This window comes from Hylobates moloch, unplaced genomic scaffold (genome assembly GCF_009828535.3).
Source record: "Hylobates moloch isolate HMO894 unplaced genomic scaffold, HMol_V3 SCAFFOLD_14, whole genome shotgun sequence".
Classification (NCBI taxonomy): Eukaryota; Metazoa; Chordata; class Mammalia; order Primates; family Hylobatidae; genus Hylobates; species Hylobates moloch.
Window position 1 is genome coordinate 2,300,236 of NW_026652289.1, and position 18,663 is coordinate 2,318,898.

The 18,663-nt window shown below is 57.2% G+C and overlaps 1 protein-coding gene across 1 annotated transcript; it reads left to right on the forward strand.

The window, feature by feature from the left end:
- Nucleotides 1-1,354: 1,354 nt before the first annotated feature.
- Nucleotides 1,355-16,231, forward strand: DNMT3L (DNA methyltransferase 3 like). Its single transcript, XM_032175025.2, has 12 exons — nt 1,355-1,403; nt 1,876-1,989; nt 2,301-2,345; nt 3,544-3,623; nt 3,707-3,819; nt 4,548-4,719; nt 6,728-6,815; nt 8,189-8,277; nt 11,090-11,165; nt 11,834-11,973; nt 13,667-13,752; nt 16,063-16,231. Exons 2-12 carry the CDS (start codon nt 1,884-1,886, stop codon nt 16,229-16,231), a joined length of 1,164 nt encoding a protein of 387 aa, XP_032030916.1. The 5' UTR covers nt 1,355-1,403; nt 1,876-1,883.
- The last annotated feature ends 2,432 nt before the right edge of the window (nt 16,232-18,663 follow it).

Sequence of the window (18,663 nt, forward strand, 5' to 3'; positions counted from 1 at the left end):
CCTCTGCCCACCCCACACCTCCCACAGTGCCCCTCTGCCCACCCCACGTTCCTGCTCCCTTCCCTGCTTCCACCTTCCACCCCCACCCTGAACCTACCCCTCCCAGCTCCCCAACCCCCCACCTGCCCTGACGTTCCCCACCCAACACCCCTTACCCCATCCTCCAGGGCCTTCCCGGTTTCCTTCTCTGAGCCCCGACAGCTGCCCCCCAAACCTGGGGCTCCAGATTGAGCTCCCAAGCCCCACTCCTGAATGCCCCTCCCTCTATCCCGCCAGAGGACCACCTCCCCTGAACACCCCCATCTCCTCCTCACCATCTACCCCCACCCCCACTCCCATCCCCACCGACCCTGAGATCCCTAAGGCCCATCCCCACCCCATTCTCACCCCTATCCTGCCCTAAAGGCCACCTCCCCTGAAACCCCCATCCTCAGCCTCACACCCCCATTCCTACTTTCACCCCCTCCCTACCCTTGCCCCGAAACCCCTCCCTGCCCCTGAGTGCCCACCCTCACCCTATCTTCACCCCCATCCCGCCAGAGGACCACCTCCCCTGAAGGCGCCCATCTCCAACTCACCATCCACCCCCACCCCCACTCCCTTCCTAATCCCCCAACAGATCTCCCTAAGCCCCGCCCTCCACCCACCCAACCTGCCCTGAGGGCCACCTGCACTAATCCTCATCCATCTCCACCCAGGGGGCCAACTCCACCTAACCCCCACCCCCGCCCTACCTCCACCCCTCCACCCCTCCACCCTCATCCCTTTCTTCACCCTTGCCCTGAAGCCCACCCCTATGACCTTCCTAAGCCCCACCTCTGAGCGCCCTGCCCCTACCCCACAGCCACCCCATCCTTCACCCCACCCCAAGGGCCCCCCTCTACTGAAACCCCCTCATCTGCCCCATCCCCAGTCCTCCCATCTCCACCCCTCCCCTGAACCCCATCCCCCACTGAGGTCCCTAAACCCCACTCCTCACTCCATCCTGAGGGCCCCATCCTCTGAACCCCAATCCCCCAGCCCCACTGAGCTCTTAACCCTCCCCACCTGAGTGTTCCCTTTCCCTGCCCCTCCCCCAGCTTCCTAGCTCCCCACCCCAAGTGACCCCCAGCAGCTCCTCGCCCCTCCCACTGCACACCGGCATTGAAGGGCTGCCCCGCCCCCGCCCCTCCCCGCCCCCGCGGGACACGCCCAGATTCTTCGCCCCCATAGCCTGGTGACCTCTGGCCGCCCGCTGTCCCAGGTGGGCCTGGATACTTCCAGCTCATTCTTTGCCTGCGCCGTCCCTCATTCCATATCCCAGTCCTCCCCGGGGACCCCGAACCTGGAGGCCCCGGACCACTGGAACCTTGAACCCACCAGCTGGCTGTACCCGGAGCCGTGGCAACAGCCCTGTGAAACCCGTGAGTCTGTCTCCCACTCCCTGACCGTCCTGCCTTCGAGGGTGCGGCTGGCCAAGACCATCCCCAGGGGTCCCTGCTGGGCCTGGGGGACACTGTGGGAGGCTGGAGCATGGGGGTCCCTGAGGGGTCGAAGGCTGGGCCCAGAGGAAAGCAGGGGCTGCAGCGGCCATTGGCCCCAGGTCCTCATGAGGCCCCTGCCCTCCCCTTTCTGCCCCATCTTCCATGTTGTAACAGGGCCAGGCAGGTGGGGGGCACGCCTCAGGGGACCCTCGAGCCCCTCTCAGGGCTGGCACTGGCCTTGGCTGTCCTGCCCCTCATCCCTTCATTGGGCACGTGGGTGTCACTCCAGGGGTTCAGGTGGCCTGAGCTAGTCAGGGTCTGCTCAGCAAGCTGCTTCCTGTGCTGGGGTGCATCAGGGATCTGAGCAGGGGCTGACGGCTTTCTCACATCTGTGTCCGTGTGTCCTGACGAGGCATCCCCATGGCGGACATCCCAGCCCTGGACCCGGAGGCTGAGCCCAGCATGGATGTGATTTTGGTGGGATCCAGTGAGCTCTCAAGCTCTGTTTCACCCGGGACAGGCAGAGGTGAGGGCTCATCTGCTTATTGGACCAGTCACTTAGGATGCTGACCCCAGGCCTGGATGAGGTCTGGAGTTCCAGGCTTCTGGAGTATTCATGCATTATTCAGACACCCGGCTGGGGCAGGAGGTTCCCCACCCATAGTCTTCCCCCAGGCATGGGCGTTTAACACACCAAGATAAGGTGTGAGGGCGGGATGGCAGGGGACCTCAGGCTCCTGTGTCTTTGGAAAACGAATGTGTGATGCTCACTTCCTGGCCGAATTTAAATTAAGAGATCAGAGGAAGAAGAAAGGGGCTACTTCTTATCTTTTCCAGATCTTATTGCATATGAAGTCAAGGCTAACCAGCGAAATATAGAAGGTGAGTGTTTGCATGTTAGCCCACACCAGACAAAAGAGGCAGGGTGTAGTGGCTCACACCTATAATCCCAGCACTTTGAGAGACCAAGGTGGGAGGATCATTTGAGCCCAGGAGTTTGAGACCAGCCTAGGCAACATAGTGAGACTCTGTCTCTACAAAAAAATAAGAATAAAAATTAACCAGGCATGGTGGCATGCACCTGTAGTCCCAGCTACTCAGGAAGCTGAGGTGGGAGGATTGCTTGAGCTGGGGAGGTCGAGGCTGCAGTGAGCTATGATAACACCACTGCACTCCAGCCTGGGTGACGGTGAGATCCTGGAAGGAGGCAGTGGACACCACTGTGCCACGTGTATCCCTTCTCCCCCTCCCAAGGCCCCTGTAGCTTCATTTAAAGCATACAGTTCAATGTATTTTAGCTTATTTACAGAGTCAGCAACCATCATCACCATCTAGTTTTAGAAGGTTTTCATCACCCCGAAAAGAAAACCCATATCTAGTAACAGTCACTCCGAATTCCCCCTTCTTGCTTCCCTTCCTTTAATTCTAGGCAAACACTCCTCGACTTTCTCTCAACATGGGTTTGCCTTTCCTGGACCCTTTGCATTTACGTATGAATTTAGGATCAGCCTGTCAACTCCTGCCAAAAAGCCAGCTGGGATTTTGAGAGGGCTCTGTAGATCCACTTGGGGACTCATGCTATTTTAACAATATTAAGTCTTCTTCTTAAGACAAACTCTCACTCTGTCCCCCAGGCTGGAGTGCAGAGGCATGATCTTGGCTCATAGTAACCTCCATCTACCAGGTTCAAGCGATTTTCCTGCTTCAGCCTCCCAAGTAGCTGGGATTACAGGCACCTGTCACCATGCCCAGCTAATTTTTGTATTTTCAGTAGAGACAGGGTTTCACCATGTTGGCCAGGCTGGTCTTGAACTCCTGACCTCAGGTGATCTGCCCACCTCAGCCTCCCAAAGTGCTGGGATTACAGGCATGAGCTACCACACCCAGCCAATGTTAAATCTTCTGATCCATGAACATGGGATATCTTTCCATTTTGTTCCATCTTCCTTAATATCTTCCAACAATGCTTCTTTGCAGTTTTCAGTATATAAGCCTCATATTTGTTTGGCTAAATTTATTCCTAAGTTGTCTGCTGCATTTGATGGCACTGGGAAAACTGTGCTTTGAATGTTTTCTTTAGACATCTGCATCTGCTGCGGAAGTCTCCAGGTTCACACGCAGCACCCTCTGTTTGAGGGAGGGATCTGCACCCCGTGTAAGGTAGGCAGAGAGGCTGGGGGTGACTCCCTCATGGCCTCAGAGCACGGATGACACAAAGCCAGCCTTGCTTTGCTCCTTCCAAGGACAAGTTCCTGGATGCCCTCTTCCTGTACGACGATGACGGGTACCAATCTTACTGCTCCATCTGCTGCTCCGGAGAGACGTTGCTCATCTGCGGAAACCCTGATTGCACCCGGTGAGGCGAGGGGCCTGCCCAGGGGGGTGAAGGGGCTGAGGACACACCCATCCTTTGAGCTACTCATTCTGGAGTGTGGGTGGATTTTCCTCCCAAATGGATGATTTCCCTGAGAGCTTCCGATTTCTGTCTCCAATGCATCATTTGGCGTAGAGCCCTGAGCTATGGGAGGCGGGTGTCTACGGTTGGCGATTGTGATTTTTCTTTTCGGTGTTGGTACTGCCACATCACTGTGCAGGGGAGCGATGGAAACCCCACACCCCAGGCTGCCAGTCATGACCGAGGTTACAAGGGGCACCCCTCATTCATCACTCCCCCGCCTCAGCTCCCTCCGTGGGCTCCTATCCTCGGTCCTTCTGGGCCATCCTCGTATTTACAGCTCCCCCCACCTCAAGTTCTCCCCCAGCTGGTGTTGCTACATTTGGTTTTGCTGGGAGTCCCTACGCTGTTTCTGCAGGCTTGAGTTTGGGGGCAGACAGGTGGCTTAGGGGGTTCCTTGGATCTGTCATTGCCTGTGAATCCACCTCCCTGTCTTCTGCACCTGGCTCGGCTCCTGTCACTCTGCGTCTCTAGGAAGGACCGTGTCCCCCTTCCCAGTCCACCACCTGGTCTTCCCAAAGGGAGCTCCAGCGTGACTTCCCTCCAAAACAAGGCTCAGGCCCACCTCCGTCATCCTCGGGATAGGCGGGCTGTCACGTCTGCTGCTGTGGTTTTCTGTTTGGCCTTAGATGCTACTGCTTCGAGTGTGTGGATAGCCTGGTCGGCCCCGGGACGTCGGGGAAGGTGCATGCTATGAGCAACTGGGTGTGCTTCCTGTGCCTGCCCTTCTCCCGAAACGGGCTGCTGCAGCGTCGGAGGAAGTGGCGCAGCCAGCTCAAGGCCTTCTATGACCGAGAGTCGGTAAGGAACCCGTGGAGGGGCAGGACCCGGCAGCAGCAGGCCCTGACTTACGGCCTTCCCTTGGTTCCTGCTGCAGAATGCAGGTGCGCCAATGGGCACTACAGCTGCAGGCTCGGGAGCACACACTCTTTCCTGGGTTCCTCTGATAGTGGCTTCCACTCGATGGTGGCTTTGGGTAAACTGCTTTGGCAGTTTTGTTGCTTCCAAGCCTAGGAACGAGACCCTGGTAGCAGACAGGAGAGGGGCCGGGAGAGGGTGGCTGGCACGTCTCAAAGTCCAGTCCTCAGGAGCAAATGCCTGGGCTTGTGCTGGCCAGGTGTGGGCCGTTTTGGGAGTCCAGCCGAGGAGCCGGGGGGCCGGCAGGAACCTCAGACAAAGGCAGAGAAGGTGGAATTGTGTCCCTCTGAGAGGGACACCCAAGTCTCCATCCCATGCCTGGGAAAAACAGGGTTTTTGCAGATGTAATTTAGTTAAGGATCGCGAGGTGAGATCATTCCAAATTTAGGGTGGGCCCTCAACGCAGTGACTAGTGTCACTGTAAGAGATTTGGGAAATGGAGACGGAGAAGACAGCCACGTGATGATGGAGGCAGAGACTGGACTGAGGCGTCCACCAGCCATGGGCGCCAGCAGCCCCAGGAGCTGGGGGAGAGGCCTGGCATGTCCTCGCCTGGTGCCTTCTGAGGGAGGCACACCTGCCAGCACACCTTCACTTCAAAACCTCTGGCCTCCTGAGCTGTGAGAGAATAATTTCTGCTGTGCTAAGTCCCCTGGTCTGTTTTTTATTTTTTTATCTTTGAGATGGAGTTTCGCTCTTGTTGCCCAGGCTGGAGTGCAATAGCACCATCTTGACTCACTGCAACTTCCGCCTCCCAGGTTCAAGTGATTCTCCTTCCTGCCTCCCGAGTACCTGGGATTACAGGCACCCACCACCACGCCTGGCTAATTCTGTACTTTTAGTAGAGACAGGGTTTCACCATGTTGGCCAGGCTGGTCTTGAACTCCTGATCTCAAGTGATCCACCTGCCTTGGCCTCCCAAAGTGCTGGGATGACGGGCATGAGCCACCGGGCCCAGCCCCTCCAGTCTGTTTTAATTTGCAGGCCAGCCACGGGAAGCTCCTATAGAAGGGGTGTGGCCCCCCATGAGGCGGCCAGCGGGGAGCAAGGGGCCCCTGAGCTGATCATGAAACTGCACTGGCCTCCAGCTCACATTTGTTAAGGCTGAACGAAGTCATCTCTCCCTGCCTAGCAAGCTTCAGCCTGCTCCGATTCGAAGGAAAGGGTCAGATGGGAAGGTATTTTATAGGAACAGAGCCTAGCACTCTGAAAGCCGAGGCCCCCAAGTTTCAGGCCTTGAGGGTTGGCCCTTTAATAGGGAGCACGTGAGGCCAGAGCTGGCTGTCCGCCTGGCCCATCAGGTTGGCAGGGGCAGGGAAAACCACAGGCCTCACCTGCCCCGAGGCTCACCTCTCCCCGGCATCTCTGGCCTTGGGGCTCTCTTCTCTGAGGTTCTGGAAGCTGCCTGGGTGAGCAAGACCAGCCTGGCCAACATGGTGAAACTCTGTCTCTACTAAAAATACAAAAATTAGCTGGGCATGGTGGCACGTGCCTGTGATCCCAGCTACTCGAGAGGGTGAAGCAGGAGAACTGGGAGGTGGAGGTTGCAGTGAGCCAAGATTGCACCATTGCACTCCAGCCTGGGTGACAGAACAAGACTCCATCTCAAAAAAAAAAAAAAAAAAAAATCAGCAAACCCCTCCACACCTACTGTCTCTCGGCTGGAGACCGGTCAGAGCGGGAGACTGCTGGGGCAGGGGCTGGAGTTGGCCTTCCTGGGGGGCAGTGCTGGTCAGGACAGGCCCAGTCAGCCTCAGCAGGTGCGTCTTAGGTGTGTCTCCGGTAAGTCCGGTAAGTGAGTGCTCATCCAGGGAAGAATTTTCATTGTAACTCAAGGGCTCTGTAACCAAGTAGCCGGCAAAATGTCCTGTTTTGGTTTTTTAATAAATAGGAGAATCCCCTTGAGATGTTCGAAACCGTGCCTGTGTGGAGGAGACAGCCGGTCCGGGTGCTGTCCCTTTTTGAAAACATCAAGAAAGGTGAGTCAGTGACATCCCAAAGACACACATGGAAAGATGCCTCCACACACCTGACTGCCCCTCAGGCCACCCCCCGGGGCTCCCCACCCCCTCCCCTAAGCTGGCCAGCTGCTGGTGTCCTGCACCCTTCCCCACCCTGGGCCCAGCTGACCCTGCACTGGGGCCTTTGGAAATGGCACTCGTCTTCTGGGCCCCGCAGGCACAGCCGAATCCATGAAGACACTCCCTCTCCTCTGGCCGTTAGGGATGGGTCCCGCTGGGACACCCACTAAGGCCCACAGTGTCTCAGAGCGGCCTCACGCGGGAGCACATATCTGCCCCATGCAGCCGACCAGGAGCCCGATCTCGCAGTACCTGCACAGCCTGCCCAAGGTCTTGCTGCCCAGGCGGGGCTGAGAAAGCCGGGGCCTCCTCCAAGGCTGTTCCAGGGCTCTGCAGCTCACACCAGCTGCAGAGTGGAGTGGACTCCACCGCTCTGTGGATTTCCTAGCCAGATAGCCAGAGGTGACATCGCATCCCAGAAATGCCTGGGGCTGTAATACAGTCCTTGACGTCCTTGACATCCTTTTTTTTTTTTTTTTTTTTTTTTTGAGGCAGAGTCTCTCTCTGTTGCCCAGGCTCACTGCACCTCCGCCCCCTGGTTCAACCAATTCTCCTGCCTCAGCCTCCCGAGTAGCTGGGATTACAGGTGCTTGCCACCATGCCCAGCTAATTTTTGTGTTTTTAGTAGAGACAGGGTTTCACCATGTTGGCCAGGCTGGTCTTGAATTCCTGACCTCAGGCGATCCATCTGCCTCGGACTCCCAAAATGCTGGAATTACAGGCTTGAACCTCTGTGCCCGGCCGTGCTTGACGTTCTTAAATCAATACTTGGCAATGTTTGCTTGTTTAGCTTGTTGTGAGACAAAAGCCTCCAACCTTAATAATCCTGCTACGTCATTAAAAAGATAAAGTTGGGCGGGGCGCAGTGGCTCACACACATAATCCCAACACTTTGGGAGGCTGAGGCGGGTGGATCATTTGAGGTCAGGAGTTGGAGACCAGCCTGGCCAACATGGTGAAACCCTGTCTCTACTAAAAACACAAAAATTAGCTGGGCGTGGTGGTGAGTGCCTGTAATCCCAGCTACTCAGGAGGCTGAGGCAGGGGAATCGCTTGAACCTGGGAGGCGGAGGTTGCAGTGAGCCGAGATCGTGCCCCTGCACTCCAGCCTGGGCGACAGAGCGAGACTCCACCTCAAGACAGCAACAAAAATATAAAGTTGGCTCCTTAATGGTAGAAGGGTCCTCCGATCAGCCGTCAGCCTTTTCGGGTCCCTGTAGGGGCACAATCCACACTCACCCTCTGGGCCCTTCTGATCTCTCCCCATCCAGAGCTGACGAGTTTGGGCTTTCTGGAAAGTGGTTCTAAGCCGGGACAGCTGAAGCATGTGGATGATGTCACAGACACAGTGAGGAAGGACGTGAGTACACTACCCAGAGTACACCTCACAGTGAGGAAGGATGTGAGTGCACTACCCAGAGTACACCTCACAGTGAGGAAGGATGTGAGTGCACTACCCAGAGTACACCTCACAGTGAGGAAGGACGCCGCACACTCTCAGACACTGCGGTGGGGGCAGGGGTGCGAGTGTCCTCAGAGGAAATGCCAAGGATGAGGCTGGCAAGGAGGCGGCGGCAGCGGCCGGGAGGAGCCCTGAACACAGGGGGGCCTCTGGCAGCCCGGTGGGTGTCCTGGGTCTGGCAGGAGTCAGCCCCACCCCCGCCGGCCTAACCACCACTGTGATGCCCCGAAGCGGAGGGCTGAGCAGCACGTTTTGGTGGTCCCAGCATTGCCCAGAGCCCAGAGCCCAGAGCTCAGAGCAGGGCAGTTGGGCAAACATCTTGTCCAACATCTTGAAATCCAAGTAGCCAATTTCCACTGCCTGTGATGGGGCGCTGTCCGGCAAGGAGGGGCTGAACCCCCACTCCACACTCTGAAATGAGGAGGCCGAGCCTTGACCTGGACAACCGGTCACTGTTGGAAAGCATCCTCCCGCTGCTGGAAGGAGGTGACACAGCTCCAGCTGTGCGTTCCCTCTGTGGGCCAGATTCCCCGCTGACCTGGTGCCTTCCCATGCCGCTGTCAGAGAAGCATGAGCAGCCGCATGTGTACAGGTCTTTTGGGGGGTCCCGGCCTGGCACCAGCGGCCCCCCTCACCTCCGCTTTCCCCACCCCGCCACGCCTTTTGGGCACTCGGAGACCCTTAGGTCGCACCTGCCATCAACAGTTAGGTTTATCCACTTGCTACATTGGGGAAGGACACAAAAGGATGCTCCGGAGGCACGAGGAGTTTGGGGCTAATGGGAGTCGAGCTGTTATATGATTTGAGGGGGTCCAGGGAAGTGGGGTCCATTGTAGACTGGTGCTATCAGGAGATGGGGTTCTGATATTTGACTATCTTGTTGAGTTTTGGGGGGCTTTTTTGTTTTTTGTTTTTTTTGAGATGGAGTCTCACTGTGTTGCCCAGGCTGGGTTGCAGTAGCACAATCTGGGCTCACTGCAACCTCCGCCTCCAGAGTTCAGGCGAGTCTCCTGCCTCAGCCTCCCAAGTAGCTGGTACTACAGGCACCCGCCACCGCGCCCGGCACAATTGGTTTTATACATTTCAGGGAGATGGGAACTGCAGGTGGAATCAGAAAACAGTACACGGGCCGGGCGCGGTGGCTCACACCTGTAATCCCAGCACTTTGAGCTCAGGAGTTCAAGACCAGTTTGAGCAATTTGCTGAAACCCCATCTCTACCAAAACTACAAAAAAGTTGGCTAGGCATGGTGGTGTGCACCTGGGGGTACTCAGGGGGCTGAGGCAGGAGGATTGCTTGAGCCCAGGAGGTAGAGGTTGCAGTGAGCCGAGATCTCGCCATTGCACTACAGCCTGGGTGACAGTGAGACCCCATCTCAAAAAATCAATCAATAAATAAATCAATACATAGAAGATGTGCATTGGTTCAGCCCCAAAAGGTGGGATATCTTGAGGCTTACAGGTTATAGGTGGGTTTAGGGATTCTTTAGTTGGCAGTTGGTTGAAAGAGTTAAGCTTCGCTTAAAAACTCGGAGTCAGTAGAAAGGAATGCCTGAGTTAAAATAAGGAGGTCTGCTGTCTGTCGTGTGATGCCATAGCAGAGTCACAATATACCAGGTCAAAAACACCCATTCCACAAGCTTTTGTGGTTTTTTTTCTTTTCTTTTCTTTTTTTTGAGACAGAGTCTCGCTGTCGCCCAGGCTGGAGTGCAGTGGCGCAATCTCGGCTCACTGCAGTCTCCGCCCCCCGGGGTTCACGCCATTCTCCTGCCTCAGTCTCTCCAAGTAGCTGGGACTACAGGCGCCCGCCATCTCGCCCGGCTAATTTTTTGTATTTTTAGTAGAGACGGGGTTTCACTGTGTTAGCCAGGATGGTCTCGATCTCCTGACCTCGTGATCCGCCCGCCTTGGCCTCCCAAAGTGCTGGGATTACAGGCGTGAGCCACCGCGCCCGGCCGCTTTTGTGGTTTGTAAGGTGTGATTCCCCTACGCTCCTTAGAAAGGAATTTGAGCAAGAAAAAATAAAGGCAGAGGCCGGGCGCGGTGGCTCACGCTTGTTGAACCGGAGACTTGCAGTGATCTGCAGTGCCAATCCAGCCTGGGGACAGGAGACGTCTCAAAAAAAGAAAAAATAAAGGCAGAATTCAGTCCCCAAATGCGCCGGGTGCGGTGGCTCACGCCTGTAATCCCAGCACTTTGGGAGGCCGAGGCAGGTGGATCACGAGATCAGGAGATGGAGACCATCCTGGCTAACACAGTGAAACCCCGTCTCTGCTAAAAATACAAAAAAATTAGCTGGGCATGGTGGCGGGCACCTATAGTCCCAGCTACTCGGGAGGCTGAGGCAGGAGAATGGCGTGAACCCGGGAGGCGGAGCTTGCAGTGAGCCGAGATTGCGCCACTGCACTCCAGGGCCTGGGCGACAGAGCAAACCTCCGTCTCAAAAAAAAAAAAGAATTCAGTCCCCAAATGCATGGCACAGAGTCTTCACCTTAGACCCGGAGCGTTCTCCTCTGGGCTCCAGGCAGGCAGCCCCCGAGGCTGGTGGTGGCTGTGGAAGGCTCTGCCCTAGTGGCTTCCACTCCTCGGCTTGCCCCGGCCTGTGGGCCCTGCGAGCTGAGCAGGGTCTGCCCTGGGATCATCTCGTGCTGCTGTACACGACCTTGCCCACTGCTGCTGCCTCTCAGTGCCCACGCCCCTCTGTCCTGCAGGTGGAGGAGTGGGGACCCTTCGATCTTCTGTATGGCGCCACACCTCCCCTGGGCCACACCTGTGACCGTCCTCCCAGTGAGTGATGCTTCAGTTCTGGCAGCCTGTCCCCACCACCCTTGTCTCCTCTCCTCTCTCCTCACACCTCCATGCCAGGGCAGAAACTGCAGATTGTCAGCATTTTTCAAAAACAGCTTTATCAAGGCACCACTGACATACAGTAAGTTGCATGCATTCAGCGTGTCCGACTGGATGAGTTCTGAGCTAGCTCCACACCCATGCACCCCTCATCATGAGCAACAGAGTAAGCGTCCCCATCACTGCAGGCTTCCCTGTGCCCCCCAAGCCTCCCGCTGACCCCGTGCAGCCCCCAGCGTGCCCACATCACTGCAGCTCACGTGTCCTCTGGAGCTTCCTCTAAAAGGCGGTATTTGTGTCTCGGCATGCACTCTGCGTCAGCTCCTCCCTCGGGGTTGCCTGTCTGTCTCTTCCCAAATCTAGGCCTGCCTGGGGGAGGAGGGGTCCTCACATCTCTGTGGCCCCAGCACTGGGCAGGGCTCCATTGCTGCTGGAGGGACAGGGTCAGGGGGACCCCTCAGACCCAGGCTGGTGCATCCCCTAGACCCCCTCAGCCCTGCTCTCAAGCCCCAGTTTCCTTAGGCCCCCGCCCAGATGCACCTGAACAGCGCCTCCATTACCAGCACCCCCCAGACCCCCCTCAGCCCTGCCCCCTCACCCCACTCCAGGCTGGTACCTGTTCCAGTTCCACCGGCTCCTGCAGTATGCACGGCCCAAGCCAGGCAGCCCCAGGCCCTTCTTCTGGATGTTCGTGGACAATCTGGTGCTGAACAAAGAAGACCAGGATGTCGCGTCTCGCTTCCTGGAGGTGTGTGCAGGGCTGCGTGGGCCTCCCTCTGACCCCTGCCCACGTGAGGGAGGGGCTTTTCAGTCTACACCCCAGGCTCCGGGCCTGGCTCCTTGCGGCCCCTGGTTTCCAGGTGTGTACAGGGCCCAGGAGAGCTGCTGTGCAGTCCAGGCAGGGACTGTGGCCTGGGACACGAAGCCCCTTCAAGGACAGCATTAGAGGGCAGTCCCACCTCACACCACTCCTGTACTCACAGAACACAGCCTCAGGGGCTCACCTCCTGCCCCTGCCCCCTCAGTCTCCACACACGCACGTGCACATCACACCACACACACCCACAGGTGCACACACACTGCAGTGTGCATGTGCACAGTCACTGTACACATGCACCACACACAGGGACACACTTGCCACATACACACAGGCACACTACGTGCATGCATACTCACACCACACACGTACAGCCTTTTCTTCACACATCTGAATCCTGATTGTCAGAGCAGCCACTTTTGGACTCAGTTGACGGGTCCCCTCTGGGGCTGATGGGCCGGGTATTCCAGACACTTCCAGGGTTGGGAAGGGACGGCCACACCTCAGCCACCGGAGACAGGCGTGAGGCTCAGGAGGGGGAAGTTCCTCATGCTCTCAGGTCCCACGGAGGGGCCACAACCAGCAGGGGGCCCGACCCACCGAGTGGGCAGCACCTGTGGGCCGGAGCCTTTGCTGGGGGTCCAGGCGGGGTCGAGGTTCCTTTGGGGCTGGAATCTCATGGAGTGGCTGGAATGCAAATCCAGCTATTCGGAAGGGGAGCAAATGCCATGAGCTGAAAATCACAAGGTCTGCTTTTAGAACAGGAGACTTTGTTTCTGTAAAGGGGCACAGCCTGCAAGGCCCTGTCCCCCAGGCTGGGAAGCACAGCCTCCGCCAAGACCAGAGGAGCCAGGACGAGACACTTCGAAGGGGAGGGGTGGCTGGGGCAGGAGCTCCGTGCTGACCATGCTGACTGGGTTGGCTAAACCTGTGCAGCAGGTTATGGAGGAGCGGTGAATATTCATGAAGGGGGTCCTGCTGCATGCGTACTAAACAAACATGCGTGCAACATACGACCTGTGTTCACTCTGAAGTGGAGTCTTAACATGTCAGTGTGTCTCAATGAGGCCCTAAACCTCAGGTCTTCTCAGGACACAGGCACTCAGGTGCGCAGCCTCTGTAAACCGGCCGGAGCCGGTGCATGCTTGGGGTCCCTTATCAGGAGGAGGTTCCTGAAGTCAGTCTCCTGCCCAATCAGAGCTGTGGTCATGGCTGTGGAACGTGGTCAGTTGGCATCTGCAGGTGGATGAGCTGCAGTTGTTTGAATCTTGCTCATTGCGGGGCCAGTGCGTGTTTAGCCGCTGCAGAAAAAGAAGCAGCTGTGGCGTGAGAGCAGAGTCCGTCCTCTCCGTGTAGGGTACGCGGCTCGACCTTTGCCCGGTGTGGCCTGAGGTCCTGTTTGTAATTTGATATCTTATTGCCACAGAGTCTGTTCTCTCAGTTTAAAATAATTAATTAGCATTTTTCTCCAAAGGCGATTTATAAGGAAAAAGGACGTAGGGAACACAGTCAGGCTAGAAAGTCCATTGACCACTCAGGGCCGTTGGCGGCTGAGGCCAGTGGGCCTGTGGGGGGCACTTACTGTCCAGGTCCCCTGACCCACAGCCGACCCTCCCGCCCCCAGATGGAGCCAGTCACCATCCCAGATGTCCACGGCGGATCCCTACAGAACGCTGTCCGCGTGTGGAGCAACATCCCAGCCATAAGGAGGTATTTCCCGGGCAGCTGAAAGCGTTCAGGGTCAAGGGGAACATGGACCCAGAAGCGGGGCTCACTGAGGAAATGGGGTCTGTCTAGCAGAGCCAAGCCCAGAGCAGCCTCTGTGCCCCGGTGGGACTGCGGTTGGCCTTTGGGGCCACCCTGAGACCCTGAAGGCACCGAGCCTGAGGATGCCCCTTTCCCCTTGGGGAGCTTCTCCAGCACTGGCTCTCAGCTTCTCGGGGTCCAGCCCCTGGACACCCATATGCGCCATGGCGGCCTGGCCCTGGATTGGCTGCAGCCCCCAGGCTTTCATTCCGTGTGGCCTCCCCACCTCCCTTGCACACTCACAAGCGCATGCGTGCTCACACTCAGCCACACTCACACGACTCACTTGCACGCTCATTCACACGCCTGTGTGCTCGTGTGCACACACAGTCATCCCCACAGTCAAATCCTCATCCACACACCCACATGCTCCCTCAGTCACATGCTCACACAAGCACACGACTAGCACGTGCATCTACACGTTCACATGTGCTCACAATCACACAGGCACACACGCATCAGTCTCACCCACCCACACGCTTGCACCCCCTACGGTGCACTCCTGGGCTGCCCTCCCCACCTTTTGGGGCCTTGAACACACGGCCCCACCCCACGCGCCCTCTCTGCGGCTGAGCGCCCCCTCCTGCTGCCCCCACGGCCTCTCCCAGCTGCCCCCGCCCCTCGACAGCCTTTCCAGGCAGCCCAGACTTCACGCCCTCCAGCCAACCGCCCATCCATCCCCTCACTCCCACACTCGCCTGGCGTGCCTCGCTCATACGTGCATTCGTGTGGAACGAGCGCTTTCTGGCTCAGCTGAGTCATGTCTCCTCCTGCCTGAGAGTGAGTTCTGGAAACTTATTCCCTCTCACCTCCCATGTCACCATCGAGGCACGATCATGTTGCCTGGCACCTGCCAAGGCATGACACCGGCAGGTCCTGCTGGCCTGGCCTCCCCTGGATTTGAGTTTGGGTGGGGCTGAGCTGAGCCACTTTTCCAGAATGCTTTCTCTTCAGAAGCCCTCTCACCTGCATGCCGGCCTTCGCACAACCTCCCCCTAACCCTAAGCCTGTTCCCTGCCATGTCACTTCCTGGGAGGCCATGCCAGGCTCTGTGGGGTTGGGTGAGCGGGGGTGAAGGTGGGGGCAGACCCAGCAACACCTGTGTGCATTACAGGCCATGCCTCACCTGCTGCCTGGCCCCCGGAGGCTCCATGCGTCCACACAGCAGTGAGAGAACAGGGCCCCATCAGGGTTCTTAAGTGGCAGGTGCAGCCAGACCCAGGGTTGCAAGGCTGCTCCACAAAAGGCGCCTCCCTCCGCTCCAGTGGCCACACCTGCGGTCCCTGCAGGCTTGGGCCATGGCTGGTAGCTGCTTCTTCCCAGGCCCCCTTTCTGAGCAAGGCCCCACAGAGCTCCTCACAGGGTTTCGAGGGCTGGATGCACCTGAGCCGTGATCCTGGGGTCACTCGGTTCCCAGAAGGAGGCTGGCAGTTCCTTCCCACAGGTTTCCCTCCCAGGCTCCTGGGTGTCTCAACAGTGACGTCGGAGACACCCACTCACTGAAAGGAGAAATCATTTTGCAGAGGTGGCCACCATCACCCCCAGGATGGTTAAGGACAGTCCCCACTGCCCTAGGGAGGGTGCCTGAGGAGGAGAAGGAGGGGGACACTGTATCTGGCACTTCACTCACAGCTGTCACCCCAAAATAAACAGATGTTCCTGGCCTCCAGTGGGGCAGCTGGGAGCAGGAGAGGGGGTGTTGGTGCCCAGTCTGCAAAGCCCGTCTTCCTCGAGGGCTCCTCACAGCAGGCTGGCAGGGGACCTTTCCTCTCCCCCGTTGCCCTCCTGCGCCCAGGGCTGGGGCTTCCGGCACAGGCAGCCCCAGGAACCCAGGGGACAGCCTTTGTGATGGAATGGCCAGAGTCCTGTCCTTTCCTCTGCGGGCGTGCTGCCCAGGGACGGTGACATCCTCTAGCGATGGCCCTGGAGCTCGCTGTTCACACAGAGTGACCCCCAGCCTGCTTCCCAGGGGACCAGCCCCCGGCCGGGGGAGGCAGGAGGCAGGGGAGTCATCTGGTCCCTTGCTGCTCACTCCACCTCCATGAGAAAAACTCCCAGATTCAGGCGGGGGTTCTGGGGGGGTCTTAGGCACCTGGGACAACTGAGAGGCAGGCTGTTCCCCTCACCCCCTCGCAGCGATTCCTTCCCAGCCCCATCTCCAGGCCACCTTGTGGGCACTGTGCTTGCTCACAACCTTCCCTCCTCTGCTCTCAGCGGCAGGCACTCGGCTCTGGTTTCAGAAGTGGAATTGTCCCTGCTGGCTCAGAACAGGCAGAGTTCGAAGCTCACGGCCAAGTGGCCCACCAAGCTGGTGAAGAACTGCTTTCTCCCCCTAAGAGAATATTTCAAGTATTTTTCAACGGAACTCACTTCCTCTTTATAAATGAGTCACTATACTGTGAAAAAGAAAAAGACTTTTCCTAGAGCAAAGGCAACTTTCCTCACATTGTCTCTTTCCTCTTCGGATTCTTGTTTTATTTGCTCAGCTCTGGTTTTTTTGCGTCGTCACTGCGGACCCACGTTCCGCTGGGTTCTGGAGACTCAGGGTCTCTCCCCCATCATGCTGGCTCATGGGAGCAGGCGAGGCCCGCGCCGCTGCACACAGGACCACACATGGTGGTGCGCGTTGTACTTCCCGAAAGCATTTCTGTGTTCTAGTTGAGAAGTTCAAGTATATTATAAGATAGTTATTGGTCACGTCTGGTGTTTTATGTATAGGCACAGCCATCTGTCACCCTGCAGGGCGTGGGGTGTAGGCCAGAAGTGAGCAGGAGACGTCTTCGGAGCGCCTGCGCCGTGTCCCGCATGACGCGCTTTCTGCCGGGGCCTTCCCCATGAGACCGCTACCCTGATTGTAGCTGCACCAAACAGGCTAGACCTTTGCAAAGTACAGGACCTCAGCCTTGGCAGGCAAAGGAGGGACCTGCTGAACAGACGGTGCGGAGGCCAAGGCCAGATCCACACACAAAGGATGTCACTTTTGGGTCCTACCCCAGGTGGTGTTGCTTGCAAAAAGCAGGGCTCCTCCTGGCCCTCGGCAGTCTGAGTCTGAGTGAAGATAAACCCCGCAGAAAGCTGTGCCTCAGGCTGGGCTCGAATCACAGGAAATGAATCTTACAGGGGAACTTTGGGGTCTGCACTGGGACTATTAGTGGTATGTAAAATGCTTTGTGGAAGAAAGGTTAAAATTGGACCCTTTGCAGGTTAAAAATGTGTATCTGGAAGTAGAATAGAAGCCTTCACTTGAATTAACATGGCTGGATGCCTCTCCCATCTTGGGACAGTCCTGGATGCTTACGACACTCGTCTCATGTCCAGGGATGAATTTAGCAAGCTCTGTAATGACCCCGGGGGCTCCTGAAGCCACAGAGGGAGCACAGGTGAGGGCATCCAAGTGCAAGTGAGCCCTCTGGGGAGGCCGTGCTTGAGCTGACACATAAACGGGGTTGAAGCCATCGTGAGCCCATGGGCACGGGTGGTGAGAGCTCCAGACAGGGCGGGCTGGGCTCAGGCTGCGTCCACCCAGGGAACCAGTGTCATGGGCCCAACATAACTCGTGTTCAGTTTCTGTGAGGGCTGCTTCAAAGCGGGAGTCCAGGGCGCTGTGAGGGGCTTTCTGCCACCCAAAATGCACTTTCCTTCTTTTGTTCTCTCCTCAACACTCAGAACTGTCCACACTACCTTGAGATTCTCTGTATTTTATTTTAAATTTTTATTTTTTGAGACAGGGTCTAGCTCGTCTCCCAGGCTAGAGTGCAGTGGCACAACCACAGCTCACTGCAGCCTCCATCTCCTGGGCTCAAGAGATCCTCCAGCCTCAGCCTCTGGAGTAGCTGGGACTACAGGTGCATGCCAACATGCCTTGCTAATTTTAAAAAATTACTTGTAGAGATGGGGTCTTGCTCTGTTGCCCAGGCTGGTCTCAAACTCCTGGGCTCAAGTGATCCTCCCACCTTGGCCTCCCTAAGTGTTGGAATTACAGGTGTGAGCCACTGTGCCCGGCCTTCCAAGCATGCATCATGACCCCACGCTCAGCCGAACAACCCTCCAAAGGATGCCCGTGTCCCCATTCCCGGATCCTGTGAATGTTACCTCATGTGGCAAAGGACGGACTTTGCTGACGGGATTAAATTAAGGTGGGAGGCCTCCCTGGACCATCCAGGTGGGTTCTACGTGTCATCCCAAAGGTCCTCGTAAGAGAGGGGCAGAGTGAGGTTTGACCACACAGAGAAGCCACAGGGCCACTGAGGTGGAGGCTGGAGCAAAGCACAGCGATGCCTGGGCCACCGGGAGCTGGGAGAGGCAGGTAGGATGCTCCCCTAGCGCCTCCACCAGGCAGGCTTCCACTCTCCAGGGCTGACAGAGAGTAGATTGCTGTTGTTTTGAGCCAGCAAGCGTGAGGTCATTAGTTCCAGCGCCCGCAGGAAACGAACCTACAGTCATGCACCACATAACAACCTTCGGTCAACAAGCAATGCCACAGTGCTCCCATATCACAACGCGGTATTTTTACTGCACCTGTTCTATGTTTAGATGGCTTTAGATACACAAATACCAGTGAGTCACAGCTGCCTACGCCATTCGGCGCAGTCACCTGCAGCGTAGGCTTGTGGCCCGGGAGCAGCAGGCTGTGCCACCAGGGCCGGTGTGTGCCCTCGGTGTTCACACAAGGACAAAATCACCTAAGGACGCATTTCTCAGAAGGAATGTATCCTTTTCGTTAAACAATGTATGACTGCTCCCCAAAGAGAAAAGATCTTCCTTGGACCAGAAGTTGAGTTCTCAGCATCAGCGGACGCCCATGCTGTCAAACAC